Source organism: Mucor mucedo, assembly GCF_025094135.1.
Source record: "Mucor mucedo strain NRRL 3635 chromosome Unknown EV154scaffold_19, whole genome shotgun sequence".
NCBI classification, from domain to species: domain Eukaryota; kingdom Fungi; phylum Mucoromycota; class Mucoromycetes; order Mucorales; family Mucoraceae; genus Mucor; species Mucor mucedo.
Genome location: NW_026252303.1, coordinates 116,202 through 138,209, shown reverse-complemented (window position 1 = coordinate 138,209; position 22,008 = coordinate 116,202). Strand labels below are relative to the sequence as shown.

Sequence of the window (22,008 nt, the reverse complement as noted above, 5' to 3'; positions counted from 1 at the left end):
TAGTGTTTAGTTATCATGTATAAACAAAAGACGATCATTTGTACACGTGAACTTCAAATTACTTTCTTGTCCGTTCTCATAAATTATTATAGAAAAAAATTTCTAAAGGAAAAAAGGAAGGTTGTTTAAATATTTCAAAACAGCAAACTGTTATTTTGATTTTTCCGACTTGTTACAATAAGAAAAAAAAATGTTCAATCTGCAACTTAACACAGATGAAAACTTAAATTAAACAGCATGCCACCCCTTTTTATTTACCAAAGTAGAAAAAAAAATATTGACGAAATATATAATAGAGGCCATTCCTACAGAACCCCTTCCCTTTTATTTTTCTGGAACTCAATACCGCATTACATGAATTCTGACAGTATCGATCAGGAAAGATGTTCGGTTTCTATTAAATCCTATGAGTCTCTTTCCAATGAAATGATTCAAGTGGAAAAAAAGTTGGTACGAAAGCTTGATTATATTTATGTGATGCCTTGTCTCGGCCTGTTAATTGTCGTACAGGTAAATCTTAAATGGAAATAACAATAATAATTAGTAAATTGACAAATTTCCAAGTTTTTTGATAAAGGAGCGCTGAACTATTCGTCTGTATTAGGCATCAGGGAGGATAATTATATAAACGATTTCGAATTCGGATGGCTAGGCTCCATATTCTTTATTGGTTATCTCGTGTGTCAAGTAAATAGAAACCGTGTGTGCGTATTCATAGGTCAAAAAATAACACCTGCTTTCTACTATAGATACCAAATGCATATTTTATTCAAAAGTTACATTTGGGAAAATATCTTGGTGCTATAACTATGCTTTGGGGTATCGTACTCGGAGTCACAAGTGCCTCAAAAAACTTTACTCATTTGGCCGTATTTAGATTCCTTCTCGGAGTCTTTGAGGCAGGGGTCCTTTCGTGTGCTTATATGATTGTCAGTCGAGTGTATCGCCGGAAAGAACAAGCTAATCGCATTGGCGTTATTTACCTTAGCGGTGGTGGTGCTATAGCAATTGGAGGACTCCTATGTTATGGTATTGGCCACATGGAGGGTGTAGCTCAATTGAGAGCTTGGCAATGGTAATAGATTTTAAACCAGTTGTAATCAATAAAAATGACCGTATTCTATTTATAGGGTGATGATCCTTCTAGGAAGTGGCACAGTAGCTTTCGGCATTGTTTGTTATTTTCTATTGATCGATGATGCAAAAGTAATCGCAACCTCAGATGATGAACGTAAACTTATTGAACTTCGCATCAAAGACAATGCTGTAGTTGCTACCCGTAAAATCAATCCTCAACAAATTTTAGAAGCTTTGAAAGAATGTCGATATTATTGTTTCTCTGCCTTTTCATTCTTCGTATCACTTCAAAATGGTGCATTGTCTGTTTTTGGGTCAATTATTACGCGCGGGTTTGGTTTCTCGGTAAACATACGTAGCTCTTGTAGTTGTCTTAAAAAAGATATTAATTGACATCGTGCTATTTAGAATTTAAACACGATCTTGCTCGGTGTCCCATCTGGAGCGATGTATTGTATTTTTATTTTTATTGCCATTACATGTCATAACAAATTCAAGAATAGCATGATGTACACTGGCTGTGGCATGCTTTCTATTTCTGTGGTTGGTTTAATATTGGTATTGGTCATTCCAATCAACCAAGCTAAACTTATTGGACTTTATATATGCGTTGCGTATATTGGTGCTCTCGTCTTGGTCATGACATCCATCTCAAACAATGTTTCAGGATATACTAAGAAAATCTTTTACAACTGTTCTATGGTATTTTTTTCTGCCATTGGTAATTTTGTCGGTCCCCAATTGATGATACCAAGCCAGAGTCCCCTTTACATTGGTGGGCTTATAACTTATATAGGAGCAAATCTTGTATGTATCCTATCTTTACTTATTGCACGTCGTACCATGTCAGAAGCAAACATATTACGTCAGCCCAAACAGAAATTGGAAAACCATAACGAAGAAAGCATTGATATTACCGATAAGCAGGACGATCAATTTATTTATAAACTTTAATAAATGTATAATAATATAATGATGTTAAAATAATTATTGATTATCATCATAGCTAAAAGCTAAGTTAGCCTTATATAGTTGTGCAGGAGATAGTTGGGTATTATTAGATGATGAAGATCCAATGGAAGTAACCTCAGGTACGAGGTGATAATCTGGAATAGACACGATCGACGATTGGCTTGAAACAATAGGCGATGCTGGAGCTGAACCAGATGAGAAATATAGGGAAGATTGTGCATCATCAAAGTTTGTGCTAGCAATGGAGGGTGCTATGCTGACAAATTCAGATGTACTAACGATAGAAGGTGCGCTGCTTACAAATTCAGGGGTGACAGACTCTGTAGGAGATTCCGCATGTCTGCTGTTAGGACCTCTGGCAGTAGATGCGGAGGCAATACTAACAGCGTCATCTTCTCGGAGCGGTATACTGAAATAATCGTTAGACGTCACGAGCTGGTTATCACCATCTTCATCATCATCATCATCATCATCATCATCATCATCATCATCATCGTCATCATCACTGTCATCGTTGCCACTATCATTTTGATTTGTGGCATTGTCATTAAACTTTGCTGTCACAAAAGATTCTGCATCCGTATTGTTGTTTGCATCCTCTGTATCAGTAGCGTCATTTTTTTTTGCAAGTATTTTGTAATCTACTTGAAACGATGTGGCGGTCGGCGTTCTTAAACCATCATCAGTGAGTACAGACAAAGCTTTGGTAGGTGGTGGACGACTGTCATTCTTTTTGTTCATGATAAGAGGTTCGTTGAAAGACTCTTCAGTCTTAACAGATCTTAAGCTGAGCGTAGGAGATTCATCCAATACGAGTTTTTTTGGCATAGGAAAGTTGTCGACTTCAAAAGAGCTAGAGGAAGAGTGATTTGTAAATACGTCATTTTCAACTACACCTAGTTTTTGCAAACTGATGCCACTTGAGAAATGAATCAATAATCGACACCAGGCAATTAATTCTTGGCGATTAGAGGTACGGAAAACAGCTACTTTATCCCGTTGAAGTACATTACTAGCAGGTTTACATATTTCAAACGTGTTGGAATTATCCAACAGTGTATTTTCCAAAACGGCTTCTTGATTTAGACTGGATATTTGGTGTATATCAATGGATGGAACGATAGTCGTACTGGGTATATACAATGTTTTCTCAGGTGAGACTTTATCATCCATTGTAAACTGATGAAGATACCCACCTATCAAATGGGGGGGGGGGGGTTTAATTTAGTAAAGCGCATATGAATCACGCTACATCACTTTTACCTTGACTCAACACATAATTTCTATCTGTAAACTGTTTACGCACACCATATTTTCTTTCCATTTTGCCTTTCATGAGAGTCATGACCATGGGATGAAACTTGTTAGGATAATTGATCCTTAAATAATCTTTCGTTGGATGCTTCTCATTGACCAAATCCTTCTTCTGCAATTCTACAAAACGATCCCATTCAAAGTTTGGCATGATTTGATCCATCAATAAACTAAACGGCGCTGTATCTTTATCATCAGTTCCATCCCACATCCCCGGTGCTAACGTTTCGTAACAATATTGAACGGTTGGCTTTACAAGGTCTAATAATCTTTTTTCAAATGCTTGGGCGTCTTGTTGGATAGGTATCATTAATAGTCTTAGTCGATTTTCCTCATCCACTTCTTTTTTCAATTGTCTCAACACCACTATATATGATTAATTACCACTACTTTTTTTTTTTAAAAAAAGAACCGCCGAACTTACATAAATTAGCTACCCAAGGATCCATTTCTAGCTGACCTTGTCCCTTGTCTGCTTGCTTACAGCAACGACTAAGATGAGTCATTTTACTTCTTGTTACTTCTGCACGACGTAATAATTCATCTAAAGCCAACCCGTGATCACTTTTCAACTTGTGTATCTTTTCTTTGCACTCCTTTCTCAACTTGTTTAAACTCGGCAAATAATCACGTTCTAGACATTTCGAAAATGCTTGTTGTTCAGCGGCAATATGCATTGTCAGCACTTGGAATCCAGCCTGTACTGTCAGAATTGATTGATTGACGTTTTGTTGAACCACCGTAGATGCATCGTTTGTAGTTGTGGTAGTGGATATGGCGGATGATTCATCCAGATATGGGTAGGCTCTTTGGTAATAACCACGACTACTGTTAATGGTAATTTTGGAGACTTCTTCCACCCAATTTGTGATTGATTTAAGAAAGACCAGCCAGCTCTCATAGCGAGTGATGATTACATCAGCACGGTTTAAACTTAAGGGATTGAGAGAGACTTTACTTGCATTTGTGAGAATTGAACCATTACTTCCAAATTTTCGCGGTTTGATGTTATTGGGTATTTGAAGGGGGGTTGAAATGGATGAGGTCAATGGGACTCTTTTAGCAGGTAAGGTGGATGTTGTCAGCAGATGGTCTAGAGGCAAGTGCAAATCATCGTTGTTCTTGGTGGAACTGAGACTCTTTGAGGCACGCATATCAGGTCTAGTTTTTAATGGCGATATTATATATTCGTTTAATAAAACGTCTTTTTTTTCGAAGTGTTCGGTGAATCGACTGGAATATTTACCGGGTGTGGGCGAACTCTGATATCTTGATCCATTACTGCTCGTTGGTGACTCTTCTGACCGAATAGAACCGCTACTGTTTGATACCCCATCCGTCATGGTTCTTAGCCTACTCTTGTTGGGTCGACGAGGGGGTTCCATGAGTAAAATGTGATTAAAAAAAGGTTATACAAGAAGGAAAGAGAGGTGAACAGGGAAGAAAGATGTGATGAGAACTAATAAATCAATAATTTCGTGTAGCACCTTGCGCTACATAAAAAAATAATTTTTTTTATACATGTATTTTAAGTGTGATTTTTGAAAAACACACTGTAATTTTTCTTATGTTTTTTGCTTTGGCATGGACAAAGATTTTCACGAAAGTTACTCACGCTGGAAACAATGCGTTGTGGTTTACTATTTTTGTATAGAACCATTGTACACGTATTGCCTAAAAACAATGTCGTACAGACAAATTTAAAAAGTAGTCGCAGTTTTTTTCTTTTAGAAAGTGAGGTCGTACTAAACAGGGTGCCGCTCTTTGTTGATTTGTAAAAGAATAAATATGAAGTAACAACTTCTTGGCGGCTTTATGCTCCAATTGAGTTACTGCTTGGTTTTATACAAGTTATCTCGAGGGATTAACGACAAACCTTTATATAGGTTAAATCAAAAATCACTTTTTAGCAATATAGCGGATTGTAAATCTTGAAAATAATAAACGACCATTAAAAAGTCACTCAACAAACACACCATGCAATATGGTGTCATGCCCAGCGGTCCGTATTAATAATATATATTCAAAAACAAGGCATTGCATGGTCTAGCCTCTGTATCTTTTTATAATGTTTTGGAATTGAACTATGACATAGAAAGTTACCAATATTTAATGCCGTACATAATTATTAACACATGAAACCTGATCACTGTGTTTGTAGCTTATTCCCAAAAAAAAAAAAAAAAAAGTTATGGCAGAGGTTTTAGCTTCACGAATACACTTTTTGCGAAGGAGATTCATTACCTTATAAAGCACAAAGGACTTACGCTCAAAAGAACATACTCATACACAATATAGCTATTTGAACAATGCCACAAAAGAGGAGATATCTGACATCGCAGCATCGATTTTCAAGTTTAAACTCTTATTTTCAACGTGTTCAAGTTATTCTGTAAAATTTATATTCCATTGCATGTTTGATGTGGCTGGGCTTACTTTTACATTGGTCACTGTTGGTTCTGCCTTGTTTTCGCTAAGTGTGCCACCAAGAAACCAAAGAAAAACGGCAAACACCTGCCTCGATGTCTTAATATGTCAAAAAGTGTTGTAAGTTCTCACATTTTTATAACTCGCATGTTTGAAAATTGGCAAAGTATACACAAAATGACTTGTGCCTGTTTATTTTTTTTTTAAAAAAAACAAAAAACTGGTAACGGAAAGCCAAAGGCAATAACGTTTTTCCGACCATTGTGTATTGGTGCTTACAGAAGCCAGTGTAACAGTTTACACCACATGAAAATTTCACAGAGCCAATAGAACATGTAAATGCACTGAAAGGTCCAAAAAGTGAGTACATTGGGCCAATAAATGTGTATTGTACCCAACTTTTTTTATTTATTTCTTATTCATAATAAAAATGACTTGTAAAAGTTATGCTTACTGTAAACAATAACAAGAAACGGTTTAGAGTTCTTTCTACATCTGAGGGATAATCAACAGTGAGAAAAATAATAAAATAAATCGAATGATTGAATAAACTTAGCACTCGTTTTTTATCCCCAACAAGTTGCCAAAATAGTAAAAATATTAGCTAATGTTTTATTTATTCAATCCAGTGCACGGATGTTTTTTTTTTCATATAAAAAAGTCAAACTTTTTTTTATTTAGACTTGTAAAATTTTTTAAATTCATTCTTCTTTTTCTTTTTATACAAATTTAATATATGAACGAATTACTATCTATATTTATCGGTGGAGAGAACCGAATAGTATTACCGTTTTTACTCTACCCAGTGATACTGGTTATACCAAGTATACTCTTGGCAGGTCTTGTTGTCATTCCTCATGACAAGTTTCCAAGTGCTATAAAACAGATCTTGTCCATTCCACTACTCTTGGCCGTTTTCATGACTCCCTTTGGGTTCACAAACGGAAACAGGAGTAAGCTTTTTTTTTTTTATCAAATTATTGCCTAGTAACTAACTTAACCTCCTTTAGTTATTGACCTTGTTGCCGGTGTCACTAATTACAACCTCTTTCTTCGTTTTTTCGAATTATGTTGGGTCGGTCCCTTAGTTCAACACCGTCCTGTGTATGCTACTCCCGAGAGTCTCTGGATAGATTTCTGGGGTTGTTTACGTACCTTTCCTAAACCCGCCAAAGAAGATACAAAGGACCTGAAAAAGGGTGAAGTAAAGCAATACACAAAAGACAAGGTACAAACATTGTTACACACTGCGGGAGATCGATTAAAATAATGACTCCGCTTCTTTTTCTTTATAGAAATACTATCATATTCTTATCAATTTGGTTATCCATTTGATCGAGGTGGATATTATTTGTTCTTGGATGACCACGTTTACATCCAACGAATTCTGTGCCACATGGTTCGAGAGACCCAAGCTTTTCTTTGCTATTTACTTTTTCGCCAATCTTGTCTTGAATGGTGCGTTTAACAGTGTAGGATTTTCACTTCATTTGTTCTATTGTCTTGTGTTTGAAGGAGGATCTTATTCATCAGGTACATAAAAGGAAATTGCAGGGTAATGATATAGTGTACTAAACACCAAATGGATTTAGAACAATGGCGTACATTGATGATTCACCCAGTTATGTCAGGCACATTAGATGACCTTTGGTCTCACCGTTGGCACCAACTTTTCAAATCGACATGGTTGGCCTTCCCTTTCCGACCCGTTCGTATTCTGACGATGCGCTTGTTGAACAAGCGAGTCAAGAATGCCAAATCCATTGGATTTATTGTTGCTTCCATTGCCGTCTTTGCCGCTTCAGCTGGTATGCATGAATACGTGATTGCAGCCAACATGGGACTCCCTATTTATAGCCGAGTCTTTATGGGTGAACAATGCATCTTTTTCTTGGGTCATGGATTGGGTGTGTTTTTCGAGCATGTTGTTGAATTAGTGGTGGCACCCAAACTTTCCAAAGAATTCAAGGATTCTTTTGCTTGTTACTTGATCAAGCGTATCTGGACCATGGCCTTTGGATACTATACTTTTTACTACATCTTTAATGGCTTTATGGCATGGGGTTTTCAATTCGATAGTCCTCTCACCTTTTCTCAGCCTGCTATTATTAAACTTGTGCAGACATTCCCCGTTTTACGAGACTTTGTCGGTACCAACATCCTTATTTAAAAATATATTAATAAAAAATCCCATATATTTTTTATTTGTTTTTTTATTTATTTTGATTGACTTTAGCTAATCGTTGGGCTAAAGCAGCTTTTAGTTCATCGTTCTGTAGAGTAGGTTTGGGACGAGGAGGTACAACGGGAGGTGTATGGTATGGCTTTTCGTCATCATCAGCCAAATGGAAATGATCTTGTTCCTGCGATAATCCCGAACCTTCATGAATCGTTAAGGGACGTTGAGAATCACTGCGTTTAAATGAAAAGATCCCATTCTGTTGTCGCTTACGCTCTTCTTCCTCATCCTCCACACTGGCAGGTCGACTATCGGTATTGATGGAGACAGAGCCCGTACTGAATCTGACATTGGAGCTACTGTTACTAAAGACAGAACTTGATCTGTTCATACTGGTAGGACCACTACTGCTGCTGCGAGGTCCATAGCCGTTGGGTTTGGCCAGTGGTGGCTCGCGTAGATGACTGAGTTCATCCACTGTATTCTGACTAACCCAGGACCGCATCAAAATATATTGAGTAGCCATCTTTTGCTGCTCATCCAAATTTCCATCCTCTTCCTCTTCCGCACGTTCATTCATCGAACTGAGATTAGACGCACTTGAACTCATGGTAGCGTTGGAATCAAAACCAAAAATATTACCACTACTGATACGTTGTATACGTGACGCACCACGATGTAGAGCATTAGAAATGGCAGGCCTGAAATGATGCTTTTGAGAAGATTTCAGGAAACTGGTAGGTAAAGAGGGAGTGTACCGTGGCCCATTTTGAAATCGGGAAAGGGTATGCAAGACTTCATGGATTCGGGGTTCGTTTTCTGGCGCCATATGTGCTGCATTGGGACTGGATTTAAACGCAGCTAATAAATAAGTAATATCCAGGATAAAGGTGCCAAGGAAGGGCACGGTGGGTCTGGCATAATGCTCTTCTCGAATCATTTGCACGGATTTACCATTCACCACCGTCGTACTTACCATACCCATATGCTCTCTGTATTGTCCATAATTATTGGCTTCCGACATGAGATCGTTTAATGCTTCTAACTTGGTCAAACTCTTTTTTGGTGTATATGCCCATGTACGTTTCAGTCTTTGCACGGGTGGGGTACTTAAGGCAGAGACAATGGCTTTCAAGGTCTGATAATTATTGACATCGAAACAACGTGAAGCGACTTTAATCCAATAATGAATTAATTGAGCTCGTGTGGAAGCCTCTTGTGGTAATAAAATGGCGTGTTCAATGCATCGAGTGATATAATTAAAGAAATCGGTGGAGGCCACAATACGTGGATGCGGGTGCTTTGACGAATGTTCTAGTAAAGCTAAAGGGGGTATAGCATCAAATATGGCAGCTTCAATCAAGGTGATTTGATAGGCAATAACATGAGCACCAAATTGTAGGACGGTAGGTATGGTAGCAGCATTCATGTATAGGGTACGTACACTATTCAGGTTACTTTTCAGGTCGGCTGTCAAGCCTTGGTATTGCGCAATCATTTGGTCCAATCCTTCCTCTGTCAAGGTGTCCAATTGATGTCCCTCTGTCTGCAGTAGTTGTTTACGATGACGGCATTCCTTTATCTTTTCCTCAATGTCGTCTAGTTTGGATTGTAAAAGTCGATGTGTGGTTAATAAAGGAGGAGCAGGAATGAGAGGAATATGATCATTGTTCATGGTGGAAGAGGACGGGGCTAAACTATCACCTGCAGTGGTTTGAGCAGGCACTAGATAATCTGGGTCAATCTCTCCTTCTGCCACGATATGCAGTGTACTTTCATTTTCAGGGAATTCTGTGTAAGGGCGATGCCTTGATACTCGGGATAAATGGGATTGTTGAATAGGCGGTAAACTACTGGGTCGGTCGAAAACACGTGGTTTGATCACGTTTGCTGAATTGTCTGTATTCAATATTATTAAACAATGAGCTAATCTTATATTTAGTAATAGATATATATTTACCCAGCAATTCATCATGCTGTTGTTTCGGTTTGGGAGGCACAGCAGGTTTTTGCATACGGCTGGGTTTGGGTGGCACGGGCGGAGGTGGAGCTTTGGTGTCGACTCCTGTTGTATGTCGAGTCACTGGTGAATGACTGGTTATGATGGTTTCAACATGGTTCAAGCATGTTCTTATTGAGGATAAAAGCGCAAGATATTGTTTCGGGCTAGAAATAATGGCTAAAAGGAATATAGAATATATATAAAAGTACAGGAAAGAAGAAGAAAAAAGTAAAAAGAGCTTAATTTTTTTATATGTAGATAATCATTTACAATATTTTTTTTGTTTTTTTTTTACAAGAATGTACAAATTTAATTTCGTTTAATGCAGTAATGGCCAATTGACTTGTGGCAGTAAAAGAAAAGTAAGCTTCCTACAAATAGTATGTGTCATTGATTGTTAATCATATAAAGTCAGCTTTTCTTTTTCTGTTCAGCTCTTGCCTTTATCTGTCCTTTTTCTTCCAATTGAATGGCCAATGCAACCGCATCTGCAAATTGCTCATCTACCATGTATTATATATATCGAAAAAAAAAAAAGGTGTAAAAAAAAAAAAAAAAAAAAAAAAAAAAAAGTCACTGGATAGCCTTTTAATAAAAGAAGAAGAGAAGAAAAAGAAAATTAAAAAGGAAAAAAAAACTCGGGATATAAATAATTATTTGTGTTCATTCCGAAGTGTAGTAATAAGTACAATTAAATAGAGAAAATGACTTCTTTAGCCTCTTTTGAGGTTTGATATCCAGACTCTCTTTGTCTCGCACAACAATGACAGGAATGGTTGAATGTTTCAATCGGTATTTAAAGATACCTGCACCTGAATACGCATGTTTGTATTTGGGTTTGTTTCGTGAACCCACCACCAACATGGACGGTTGATACATACGAATCATCTCTTCCAGAGCGACTTCGGGTCTACCAAAGGTCAATTCAACCACCATATTAATCTGCAGTGATTACATTATCAGTATTATTTTTATATCTATTTTTATATAAATCATAATGATTTTCTATTTATACATTATCTCCTTGATGCGAACGCACAATCCAATCCATCATTTGCTGAGCTTTTTCTTTGGGTGTCATGTCTTGTGTCGTCATGGGTGAATAAACTCCTACCACCACAATTTCATCTCCTTCATCCACTAAACTGGTCAGTGTAAATGACAGCGCTTCAATCGTGCCTTCAAACACATCAATAGCAACCATGAATGTACGGCATCTTCTTGTTCGAATGAACCCATGGCTTGATTGTTTCAAGGTGAATGAATGATACGCAGGTGGAATATTAGTGACATTATCAAACGACACCCTTCGTTGATACGTGCGAGTCATATAGAAGAGGTTAAAAAAAGAAGAAATAGAAAAGAAAATTAAGGTGTGTTATTTATTTATTAATATTACAAAAATTCATGCAAATTGTTTCCGAGTAAACAAACTCTTTTTTTTTCAAGTGGTGGGCCACGAATGCTCTTGTGGATATTGCTTTAATTTGGCAATATGAGAATGCTCGATATGATATTTTAATCCATTCAGGTTCTTGTACCGTTTATTGCAGTAGCCAATAGTACACATGTAGGGTTTTTGTGCATCCCTCTCTGCATCACTTAGACTGTCTTCCTCTGAGTGTCCATGCATCTGGTGATATTTTAACCCATTAGGGTTTTTGTACGCCTTTTCGCAGCCTTCTATTGGACACTTGTAAGGTTTATCCTGTCCATCATCTAGAAGGGGGAGGGGGAGATATTACTTAATTTTCTATTTTTTTCTTTTTTTCTTCTTTTTTTGCTGCGGTATGTATAAATCACAACACACACACACACAAAAAAATTAATCAATGAATTTATTACCGCATGTTTGATATAACGCTTCCGACCGAAAGTATTGTAAATCGCCCGTAGGATGATGTGTATTTAAAGCTTTCAAAATCTCTTCGGTATGTTGTCCATTTACCGTAGGTGACACCAACATTTGTTGTTGTTCCACAGGAGGACTGACTGTTTTTCGAAGTAAAGGACTAGATGTCAATGCTGCTAGCTCATGAGGTTGTGTAGGTAATGGTATTGGATATTCATCATCCTCTTCATCTTCATCCATCATCTCTTCCTCTTTTGGCTCGGGCTCTTCTTCAATGGGCGCATGGTGATGTTCCTCATAATGGTGTAATAATTCGTGTAAGTCTCGTACTCGCATACCACAACAAACTAAGTCACTACAAAAAGCTGATTCAAGCTCTCGTTGATGCACAAAACTATCTCGGTGTTGAAATATAGCTGGCATCGTGTGAGACGAAGGTGAGTATGACATGGCAGAGCTCCCATTACTACTTTTTTTTGTTTTGTTAGGAGTTCCTTATGGGCCATTGGAAAGAAACAATGAAAACTTACATTGGTTTGTGTTTCAAACTAATGTTAATATTTTGTGAAGACATTTGAAAGAAGGGAAAAAGAAAAAGCACTAAACTGATAATATTTTTCAATTTTTTTTTATTTTTTATTTTGAAACTAAAAAAAAAAAAGTGACAGGTTTGACGGGCCCAAGTGGCGATAAAATAATGCAATTTTTTAGCCAAACAGAATCGCCAGTTACACAAGTGCGTCATCAACCCCAATCTGGTTTAAAAATAAAAGCTTAATTCGGCTGCAAGTCAGATTGATTGGTCCAATGTTTTGAACCGGTGGGAAAAAATATTATTGGTTTATTCTAGTTTTTCAACACCCATCTCCTACCCCCCACTAGCGCATGCAGGCTGTAATATAAAAAAAAAAGCTTTATGCACCATGGCAATGGATCACCATAGCAACCATACTTTAAAACCAAAAAAAAAAGCAGTAATTGATTGAAAAGAAGAAAGAAACCAAAAAAAAGAGAAAAAGAAAAGAGGACCAGCCTAAGCCACCAGGGTAAATTCAATCGAAATGTGTATAGAGCCTTCTAGCTCTTTCCTCGCGGGGATAAAAAAAAACAAGACACGAGAGAATATAAAACAAGAGGTTTTTTTTTCTGCCATTTTAATTTTTTGCCCCTTTTTTTTAATTACCCCACATACAAAAAAATGAACCGTCTTCTTGTCCAAAAATCTGTTCAATCCAACGGCATTCTCCGTCGTCTTTATAGTTCGCACAAGGAAATCAAATTCGGTGTTGAAGGTCGTGCCTCTCTTTTACGTGGTGTTGATATTCTTGCCAAGGCAGTGGCTGTCACATTAGGACCCAAGGGCCGTAATGTATTGATTGAACAAGCTTACGGATCCCCCAAGATCACCAAGGATGGTGTTACCGTGGCCAAATCCATTGTTTTACAAGACAAGTTTGAAAACTTGGGTGCTCGTCTCGTGCAAGATGTCGCCAACAAGACCAACGAAGCTGCTGGTGACGGTACCACAACTGCCACTGTTTTAACGCGTGCCATTTTCACTGAAGGTGTCAAGAACGTCGCTGCTGGTTGCAACCCCATGGATCTTCGTCGTGGTGCTACCATGGCCGTCGATGCCGTGGTCAAGTTCTTGCAAGAACACAGTAAAGTCATTACTTCCCCTCAAGAAATTGCTCAAGTAGCCACTATCTCTGCCAATGGTGATAAGCATGTAGGTAACATGATTGCTCAAGCCATGGAGCGTGTTGGTAAGGAAGGTGTGATTACAGTAAAGGCTGGTAAGACCCTCGAGGATGAATTGGAGGTAACTGAAGGTATGCGTTTCGACCGTGGTTTCATCTCTCCTTATTTCATCACCGATACAAAGACCGGTCGTGTTGAATTTGAAAAGCCCTTGATCTTGTTGTCCGAAAAGAAGATCTCTCTCTTGCAAGATATCTTGCCTGCTCTCGAGGCTTCTGCCACTCAACGTCGTCCCCTCTTGATTGTGGCCGAGGATTTGGATGGTGAGGCTCTTGCTGCCTGTATCTTGAACAAGCTTCGTGGTCAATTGCAAGTAGCTGCTGTTAAAGCTCCTGGATTTGGTGATAACCGTAGAAACATCTTGGGCGATCTCGGTGTCTTGACCCACTCTACCGTCTTTTCTGATGATTTGGATATCAAGCTTGAAAATGCTCAACCCGAGTTATTCGGTACCACTGGCTCTGTCAGCATCACCAAGGAAGATACAATCTTTTTGAACGGTGCAGGTAGCAAGGAAAACATTAACCAACGTTGTGAGCAAATCCGTGGTGCCATGTCTGATGCTAGCACATCGGACTATGAAAAGGAGAAACTTCAGGAACGTCTTGCCAAGCTCTCTGGTGGTGTTGCCGTGATCAAGGTGGGAGGATCCTCGGAGGTTGAGGTAGGCGAAAAGAAGGATCGTTTTGATGATGCACTCTGTGCCACTCGTGCTGCTGTGGAAGAAGGTATTGTTCCCGGTGGAGGTGTTGCACTTTTAAAGGCAGCCAAGTCCTTGGAGTCCTTAAAGGGAGCAAATTTCGATCAACAATTGGGTATTAATATTATCCGTCAAGCGATCCAAGGCCCTTGTCGTACAATTGTTGATAATGCTGGAGGTGAAGGATCTGTTGTTGCAGGTAAATTAACAGAAGATCACCCAGAGAACGTCAACTGGGGTTATGATGCTGCTACCAACGAATACTGTGATATGATTGAGCGTGGTATTATTGATCCTACCAAGGTTGTTCGTACTGCTTTAATTGATGCGTCTGGTGTTGCATCTCTTTTGACTACCACTGAATGCATGATTACGGATGCTCCTGCTCCTGCTGGTGGAGCTGCTGGTGGTATGCCTGGTATGGGTGGTATGGGAGGAATGGGAGGAATGATGTAAATGTGAAACCAATATATGTAATAAAAGAAGACTATACTACAATATTATTCTTGTTTACGTGTGCTGACTCTTAATCACGATTTTACTGCATTGTCCAATAACTTATCTCGATTTAACAACTGAAACAATGTCATCAGCATGAAAAATGTTTAAAAAAAGATCTCATCTACAAGGGGAGTTTAGAAATAATAAAGGAACCCCCTGCCCATTTTTATGTTGATTTTTTTTTATCTTACATGTGTGTATATGTGATTTTTTTTAAGGGGGTCTGTTCTGTTTAGGCCCGGGGGAATAAAAACGTATTTTGATACCAAATGTCTATCAATAGATGTAAAGAATGTTTTTCTAGGTTATTTTTTTTTTGTATGAGAAAAAGAGCGGTAAAAATATTCATCCGGCCACAGTGTGACATGGTTCCCCATTTTTTTCTTTTTTTCCCTATTCTCTCTTCTCCTTTCTTTTTTTTTTTTTTTTTTTTTTTTTTTATAGTTTTCCTGTTCTAAATACATACACATAGGCTTCTTTTTTAAAATAAATAAGAAATTATGTTGGTGACTGAAACGTTTCACGGATACATAGAAACGACACAAGATGTCTTGTTGATTTTCGAAGGGTGTCGACGAGGACTTCTTCCACGAATTTGTCGCCGTCTTCAAGAACGAGAACGTAAAATGATTCGGTCGGGTTCGATTTTCGTATTCGACGAAAGAGAGTCAGGTAACAAATAATACAAGTGAGGGGTACCCGAGCTAAAAAAAAAAAAATTATTTATTGTTATTCTTTTTCTCACATTTAACTCAAGGAATTAAGCGGTGGACGGATGGGCGTGTTTGGAGTCCCTCTCGCATATTAGGCAATTTTCTTATTTATCGTGAACTTGATAAAAAGAGTAACAATGAGAAAAAAATGTTGACAAACGAAACCAAGAGAAGTTTCAGTATAGACAGTTCAGTGTCTATGGATCGAAATAAGGAACGTCAATTAGTGGGCAGTCTGTCTGATTCTTACCGATTTAAAGAAGATGGGCTTATCAAAAAGACCATGTCTATCATTGTCAATGGTGTGGCTCAACACTTGATTTCTTATTACGACCCCAATGAAGTCATCCAAGAGAAATTGCGTGCTCCTTCATCCGTGCCTGAATTAGCTAGTCTCGAAATTTCGCCTGAATTACTTGTCAAACAAAACTTTAGAATTCCTCCTCTGGTCGAAACAACCTTTGAATCAAATAATCATCATGATCAAAATAGATTAATGCATCCTCTTCGCAGCATGTCCGTCGGTTCGATTCATCGTGGCCAGCAAGATATCATGCAACAAATGTATCATTCTCCCTATAACAACAACAACAACAATAATAATACTAATAATTCCAGTAATAATAATATACCATACTCCAACTCGGGTACAAATTTCCCTTCGCCTTCCACCTCCCCCAGTACTCCCATGTTATCACCCGCACGCCAATCCTATCAACAGCAACACGCTAGACATTATTCAACCTCCTCTATCTCTTCCAACTCTTTACCTCGCTTTGATCCTCGCAACTATTCAGACTCGGCTACCCCTAATAGCAACCAACCTCCCAACCTGGGTCAACTCTTGAACCCTATTCATCCTCTGAATAGTAACGGCTCCAATGATATATTACAGTCTATCGGCATGTCTTCTCAGTATGATTATACCACCCCTTCTTCCAACCTGCGCAACTCCATTACGAGCCAACATGAGGAAGCCCCTACGGTAGAGCATCCACATCCACATGTGTCCACGGGTGGCAACGGCAACAATGGTAACGGTGGAAACAATGGAAACAATGGTAACGGTGGAAACGGTGGTGGCAGTAGCAGCAGCGGTGGCGGTGGTGGTGGAGGAGGAGGAGGAAGTGGTATGTCTGATTATATGCATTTCTATCAACGTCAACCTTTAGGCCATCATGTCAATAATAACATGTTTCAAACCGATGATCAACTTGCCTATCTTAACCATGATTTAGGTCCAGATCAACACTGTTTAAATAATACCATGGAGCATTTAATGAAGTAAATTTTTTTTTTCTTTCACTCTATTTTTTTTTTTCATGTCATGTATTTTTTTTTTTTTTTTTTTTTTGTGCAATAATAAAAAAAAAAACTGAGCTACTTTTTGATCGGACTATTTAAATCCTCCACCATTTTCCACCTTTATGCTTCTTTTTCTTTCTTTATTTACACTTTTTTTGTATATACACCTATAAATGGCCGGTCAGGATAGGTATATTGGGCTCAAATTATTAAGTTTATTCAGTATCGGTTGTATTGGCTCAGGACAAATGTTTCTACCCATCTTTTATAAAAAGGTGCTGGGATTAGGCAACGATAAAATTGGGCTTATCTATTCAATTAGTAACTATTTTATAACTTTTTATTAAACGATTGAGGCTGACTTTTTTTTTTAGCACCCTTTGTGTCGTTTGTTGCCTTTCCATACTGGACAGCCTTGATTGATCGCACTGGCCAATATAAAAAGATCATGATGACCAACATGTTTATCGCTCTTCTGGTAAAAAAAAAAAAGGAAACACAAAGGATGACTACCCATATAAAAATTAAGCTTTTTTAATGCAGTGTGTCTTGTCCATCGCTGCGGTGCCATGGGTTGCAGATACCGAGTGGACGCGTATCGGGCTTACCTCTGCAGGTTGCTTTGGATATGCCTTCTTTGGCTATCCCGTGATTGCGGCTTTGGTCGATAGTGTGATTTTACGAGTCTTGGCCGATAGAAAGGATCTGTATGGCCGTCAAAAGATTGGTGTGCCGATTGGTTTTGCATCCAGTGTATTTCTCACAGGATTCTTGACGGAGAAATTAGATTCGATGTATGCTTTATTTATTGTTTTCACCTTTTCGAATTTGGCATTCATTGCTACCGTGTATTTTACAGACATTGAGCCCTCTGAAGACGAATATAAACCCTTCATCTATGGATCTACCACATCGCCCATCATAGTGGATGCAAATGATGAAATATCTGTGTTACCACCAGTGCCGTCCATGTGGTCCTTATTAAAAGATCCCGATGCAGTTCAATTCTTTACATTCATGACCGGCATGGGTTTCTGTATCGCCATCGTTCAGGCTTTTCTGTATCTTTATTTTGAGAATGATTTACATGGCACTCCATTTATGGTTGGCTTCTTTGGCCCCTTGGGCAGCAGTACAGAACTCATCGCTTTTTACTTTTCCAAGCAGGTAAACTCATTTTACAACCCTTACTCGTTGTTTTTGTAGTCTCACATTCTTACTTAGTTGCTGCATCGGTTAGGAGCACGCCGTATGTTGGTGGTGGCGCAATCCATCATCATGTACAGATGCCTTACTTACATTGTTTGCTCTGAACTCTCCTATGGAGCATGGTTAGCCACTGCCACACAAGTACTCCATGGTATTGGCTTTTCCATGACCTGGAGTGCCGGAGCACTACAAGCAGATCAAATTGCGCCTGCCGGGTTAAAAAGCAGTGCGCAAGGTTTACTCAACATGGCATTTAATGGCTTGGGTAGTGGTCTAGGTGCTTTGGTGGGTGGTATTATCTATGAGAACTTTGGAGCTCAAGTGATGTGGGCTACTGTTATTACAGCAGCTGCTTTAAGTATCCTCATGTATACCAGCACTTATTTACGAAACACCTTCTTTCTCTCCATCGCTTCCCTTATCAAATAACATTCAATCATAATAAAATAATTACGGACACATGCCCACAAACGGCCCCCCTTTTCTATCATTCAAATAGCACAAGGGCGATCAAAGAGTGATTAAATACATTGCACGACAGTCAGACAAAGAATATCTTTTGGCACGCAGAAAGATATTGAAAGCCAGATTTTATCCCCGAGCAGGAGAATAATAATGAAATTCATCGACATATGAAGCTTGTACTATTTAATGCTTGTTGAGAGAATAGACCCTTTATTGAGTAGTGTTAAAGGGTACTTCAATAAGCTTTTTAAAAGGGTTGGTGGATTGCATAGCAACATGGTATCTCGGTATATCAAGATATTACGAAATGATAATAAAGTTGACTTTAATCCAAGAGTTGGAGGCAGGGTTCAATGACAACAAGAACATTACCTAAGCATGAATGCTTCTGCAAAATCAGACAAACGCATTTAGAAGCGTTCATACATGACAGGGTGATGGGGAGAAGCTATTCCACCCCTGAGTGCGCTATTTTTTTATTTTATTTTTTTATTTTACTGCTGTTTGTTTCCAATCAATGGCCTATAAAAAGGCCAGGTTTTTACTTTATTTTATACACTTTATCTGCGGCATGGATAGACAAAAAAAAAATTTCGCCTATTATCTGCCTTGTGAGCGGTTATGGGGTGGGATTTAGGTATTTTCATTTCACCCAAAAAAGGTCTGAACCTGTCTGAACTTGAAGTACAAACAATCACGCATGACGTCCCCTCTTTTTTTTTTAGCCCCCTTTTATTTCCCTTTTTCTTTATTTTTTTTTACTCCCCTTTCACTCTTAATAACTTAATAAATTCAAGATGGCTATTGTAAGTGGGATAAGCTTCTTCATTAAGAAAAAAGACTAACATATATCTTGAAAAATCAGGAACGTGAAGACCAAGTAAAAACTCCTCTTGAAAAAAAAAATGATGGGAGGCGTGTAAAGAAACTAATGCTATTTTCATAGGTCTACATGGCAAAGATTGCTGAACAAGCAGAGCGTTATGATGGTAAGTGAAAAAAAGAGGGAGGGTAAAGGAGGAGGACTTCTTGCAACATTGACTCAATCTATCTGTTTTTTTTTGTAGAAATGGTCTCTTACATGAAGGATGTCGCCAAAGTAAGTTACAAAGATAAACTGTGTGCAGTCCAAGATAGCAAAAATAACAATGTTGTTGTAGTTGAATGTTGATTTAACAGTAGAAGAACGTAATCTCTTATCTGTCGCGTACAAAAACGTGATTGGTGCTCGTCGTGCCTCTTGGAGAATCGTATCATCCATTGAACAAAAGGAAGAAAGCAAAGGTCATGACGCTCAAGTCGTCAAGATTAAGGAATACAGAAATAAGATCGAAAACGAGCTTTACGATGTCTGTAACGATATCTTGAAGCTCTTGGCTGAACATCTGATCCCTTCTGCTCAAGATGGTGAAGCCAAGGTCTTTTACTACAAGATGTAAGGTCCAGACGAAATTTCTACGTTTTACATCCTATTGACTTTTGTTCTATACTATAGGAAAGGTGATTATCATCGTTATGTCGCAGAATATGCTGTCGGTGATGCTCGTAAGGAGGCTGCTACTGCTGCTCATGACTCTTACAAGTCCGCCACAGATATTGCTCAAGTCGAATTGGCCACTACCCATCCTATCCGTCTCGGTCTTGCCTTGAATTTCTCTGTCTTTTACTACGAGATCTTAAATGCTCCCGATCGTGCTTGTCATTTAGCTAAGCAAGCCTTTGACGATGCCATTGCCGAACTCGACACCTTGAGTGAAGAATCCTACAAGGATTCCACCTTGATCATGCAATTATTGAGAGACAATTTGACTTTATGGACATCTGATATTCAAGAAGGTAACCTCTCTTAATAATTACTACCTCACATAGACTGACTTTTTTATTTTTTCTTTTTACTGTAGCAGAGACTGATAAAGCCGATGAGTCAAAACAAACTGAAGCTGCTTAAAAAAACCTCTTTTTCTTTTTAAATAAAAAAAAAACCCTTTTTTATTTCTATTTCTGTTCCTATAAATCTTTGACAGCCTTGACTTGATCATCCAAATCAAGATCTTGTCGAAGAGCCCAATCTTTATAAATCCAAATGATATCTTGCCAATTAAATTCATCCAATCCAGCCTCTTCTCTCTTTGGGTGTCCCTGTGCCATCCAATCAACAAATATATCCGCTTCACCTTCTGTCGCTTCTAAGCGAGCTTGTAATAAATGGAGTTCAGCTTGGAATCGATGCTTCACAAAATCAACTTGTGTGTTCCAACGACTAATGGTATAAATATGAATGGCTCGCACCAATGAAAGCTTGGCTAAATGGCGTCGCATCTCATTCTCATGCGTCCGTGTATCTCTTTCCAATGATCCCAAAAATATATTGGCCATATGGGACCACACTCGATAATCCAGCTTTCGTTCCTTGTGGTAAGTGATACATGCATCCATCGCTTCGGTATATTGTCCTACAAGCGGGAAGAATTTGATGCGTAACAAGTACAATCCAGTATCTTGTGTATGCTTTTTGTTGTATGTTTAGAAACGACTGGAGTGTATCTTTAAAACGTTTTCTGTCTTACCGATTTGTTATTCAAGAGTTCTTTGAGAATGTCCAGACGGTTTAATTTGGCGGCACAATGCATGGCAATTTCGCTAATTTCTTTGGTTCCGTTGACTTTACATGCTTTATTGGTTGTGGCGACTCTAATGAATCCAAGGGCAGCCGTCAATGCTGGTTCGTAACGTTTATACAAATAGTGATAGTCAATAATGCTCTTGATCTGATTAGGTCCGTGTTGTTCCAGCATAATGTCGTCAAAGCTTTTATCTGAATGGAGAAACCACTTTTTTTATATATATTCTGTCAGTCTTTTTTTTTTGTATGAATGTACGAAAGAAAGGCCCTTACACCGTCTGTCTCTATTTTGGCCTCATAATCGATTTTGTCAACTTGTACTTTGGTGGGTTGTTTCGTTACGAAATCTTGTTCATCAAAGTCAAAACCAAATAATCCATCCTCTTGATCAGACATTTTAAAATTTTTTATTTTTTACTGCTTTCCTTAAAACAAGAAAATCCAACCCAAACATCCTCTCACCTTTTTTGGGTGTGAGCGGGAAGGGAGGGAACAGTCACCGCCGGAGTTTGGATTCTTTTACGTGTATTATTCACTGATAAAATTCGAAAACATTCATAACTAATTCTTTTACTCAATTCATCATAGTACGTCGTAAACATTACTCCTTTTGCTTAACCAAGTTTAAATATGGTTTCTCAATTTAATGAGCCATGATCTTCATAGTACTTATCAACACATTGCCAATCTTTGGTTAGAAAATTACTGTCATTATTTGATATAACAAATCCTGTTGGCTTCTTTTGTGGTTCGTTAATCCTGGCTAAAACTCGATCCAAACAATCCAGAGCACGTTTTCTTGAACTTTCATTTAGAGCATCTTCAAGCATATACGATTTGTCCTTTGTACATTGATCGTGGATTTGGTCTAGATTTTCTGCTGTGTATCACTGATTTATTTTCCTTCA

At 38.3% G+C, this 22,008-nt stretch overlaps 11 protein-coding genes across 11 annotated transcripts; 6 read left to right on the top strand and 5 right to left on the bottom strand.

Moving 5' to 3' along the window:
• Positions 1-340: 340 nt before the first annotated feature.
• EV154DRAFT_600262 (major facilitator superfamily domain-containing protein) lies at positions 341-2,031 on the top strand (the record flags this gene model as incomplete). The annotated part of the gene is made up of 5 exons (XM_051607160.1): positions 341-510; positions 565-687; positions 750-1,075; positions 1,131-1,422; positions 1,486-2,031. The coding sequence occupies exons 1-5, from the start codon at positions 355-357 to the stop codon at positions 2,029-2,031; spliced, it is 1,443 nt and encodes a 480-aa protein (XP_051460549.1). The 5' UTR covers positions 341-354.
• Positions 1,994-4,794, bottom strand: EV154DRAFT_499442 (uncharacterized protein). The gene is made up of 3 exons (XM_051600473.1): positions 3,788-4,794; positions 3,313-3,729; positions 1,994-3,245 (listed from the first exon to the last, which is right to left on the bottom strand). Exons 1-3 carry the CDS (start codon positions 4,746-4,748, stop codon positions 2,065-2,067), a joined length of 2,559 nt encoding a protein of 852 aa, XP_051460548.1. The 5' UTR covers positions 4,749-4,794; the 3' UTR covers positions 1,994-2,064.
• A 1,732-nt stretch (positions 4,795-6,526) lies between these two features.
• EV154DRAFT_415510 (uncharacterized protein) lies at positions 6,527-7,960 on the top strand (the record flags this gene model as incomplete). Its single annotated transcript, XM_051595672.1, has 4 exons — positions 6,527-6,743; positions 6,801-6,994; positions 7,086-7,323; positions 7,653-7,960. The coding sequence occupies 4 exons, from the start codon at positions 6,527-6,529 to the stop codon at positions 7,958-7,960; spliced, it is 957 nt and encodes a 318-aa protein (XP_051460547.1).
• Positions 7,961-7,979: 19 nt separating this feature from the next.
• EV154DRAFT_499439 (ras guanine nucleotide exchange factor domain-containing protein) lies at positions 7,980-10,495 on the bottom strand. Its single transcript, XM_051600472.1, has 4 exons — positions 10,413-10,495; positions 10,267-10,342; positions 9,930-10,148; positions 7,980-9,868 (listed from the first exon to the last, which is right to left on the bottom strand). The coding sequence occupies exons 1-4, from the start codon at positions 10,479-10,481 to the stop codon at positions 8,004-8,006; spliced, it is 2,229 nt and encodes a 742-aa protein (XP_051460546.1). The 5' UTR covers positions 10,482-10,495; the 3' UTR covers positions 7,980-8,003.
• Positions 10,496-10,534: 39 nt separating this feature from the next.
• Positions 10,535-11,335, bottom strand: EV154DRAFT_499435 (uncharacterized protein). Its single transcript, XM_051600471.1, has 2 exons — positions 10,987-11,335; positions 10,535-10,913 (listed from the first exon to the last, which is right to left on the bottom strand). The coding sequence occupies exons 1-2, from the start codon at positions 11,299-11,301 to the stop codon at positions 10,635-10,637; spliced, it is 594 nt and encodes a 197-aa protein (XP_051460545.1). The 5' UTR covers positions 11,302-11,335; the 3' UTR covers positions 10,535-10,634.
• A 17-nt stretch (positions 11,336-11,352) lies between these two features.
• EV154DRAFT_499432 (uncharacterized protein) lies at positions 11,353-12,466 on the bottom strand. Its single transcript, XM_051600470.1, has 3 exons — positions 12,354-12,466; positions 11,817-12,289; positions 11,353-11,690 (listed from the first exon to the last, which is right to left on the bottom strand). Exons 1-3 carry the CDS (start codon positions 12,395-12,397, stop codon positions 11,416-11,418), a joined length of 792 nt encoding a protein of 263 aa, XP_051460544.1. The 5' UTR covers positions 12,398-12,466; the 3' UTR covers positions 11,353-11,415.
• Positions 12,467-12,910: 444 nt separating this feature from the next.
• On the top strand, positions 12,911-14,976 carry EV154DRAFT_600257 (hsp60-like protein). The gene has a single exon (XM_051607159.1). It carries the CDS (start codon positions 13,022-13,024, stop codon positions 14,738-14,740), a length of 1,719 nt encoding a protein of 572 aa, XP_051460543.1. The 5' UTR covers positions 12,911-13,021; the 3' UTR covers positions 14,741-14,976.
• A 227-nt stretch (positions 14,977-15,203) lies between these two features.
• On the top strand, positions 15,204-16,878 carry EV154DRAFT_438676 (Gti1/Pac2 family-domain-containing protein). Its single transcript, XM_051596888.1, has 2 exons — positions 15,204-15,457; positions 15,543-16,878. Exons 1-2 carry the CDS (start codon positions 15,286-15,288, stop codon positions 16,784-16,786), a joined length of 1,416 nt encoding a protein of 471 aa, XP_051460542.1. The 5' UTR covers positions 15,204-15,285; the 3' UTR covers positions 16,787-16,878.
• A 3-nt stretch (positions 16,879-16,881) lies between these two features.
• Positions 16,882-18,532, top strand: EV154DRAFT_107443 (major facilitator superfamily domain-containing protein). The gene is made up of 4 exons (XM_051593884.1): positions 16,882-17,124; positions 17,178-17,281; positions 17,347-17,970; positions 18,044-18,532. The coding sequence occupies exons 1-4, from the start codon at positions 16,977-16,979 to the stop codon at positions 18,137-18,139; spliced, it is 972 nt and encodes a 323-aa protein (XP_051460541.1). The 5' UTR covers positions 16,882-16,976; the 3' UTR covers positions 18,140-18,532.
• Positions 18,533-19,429: 897 nt separating this feature from the next.
• Positions 19,430-20,327, top strand: EV154DRAFT_536722 (14-3-3 family protein epsilon; the record flags this gene model as incomplete). Its single annotated transcript, XM_051604158.1, has 4 exons — positions 19,430-19,466; positions 19,545-19,576; positions 19,638-19,912; positions 19,973-20,327. The coding sequence occupies 4 exons, from the start codon at positions 19,430-19,432 to the stop codon at positions 20,325-20,327; spliced, it is 699 nt and encodes a 232-aa protein (XP_051460540.1).
• A 108-nt stretch (positions 20,328-20,435) lies between these two features.
• On the bottom strand, positions 20,436-21,538 carry EV154DRAFT_499421 (uncharacterized protein). The gene is made up of 3 exons (XM_051600469.1): positions 21,374-21,538; positions 21,045-21,308; positions 20,436-20,985 (listed from the first exon to the last, which is right to left on the bottom strand). The coding sequence occupies exons 1-3, from the start codon at positions 21,494-21,496 to the stop codon at positions 20,485-20,487; spliced, it is 888 nt and encodes a 295-aa protein (XP_051460539.1). The 5' UTR covers positions 21,497-21,538; the 3' UTR covers positions 20,436-20,484.
• Positions 21,539-22,008: the final 470 nt, after the last annotated feature.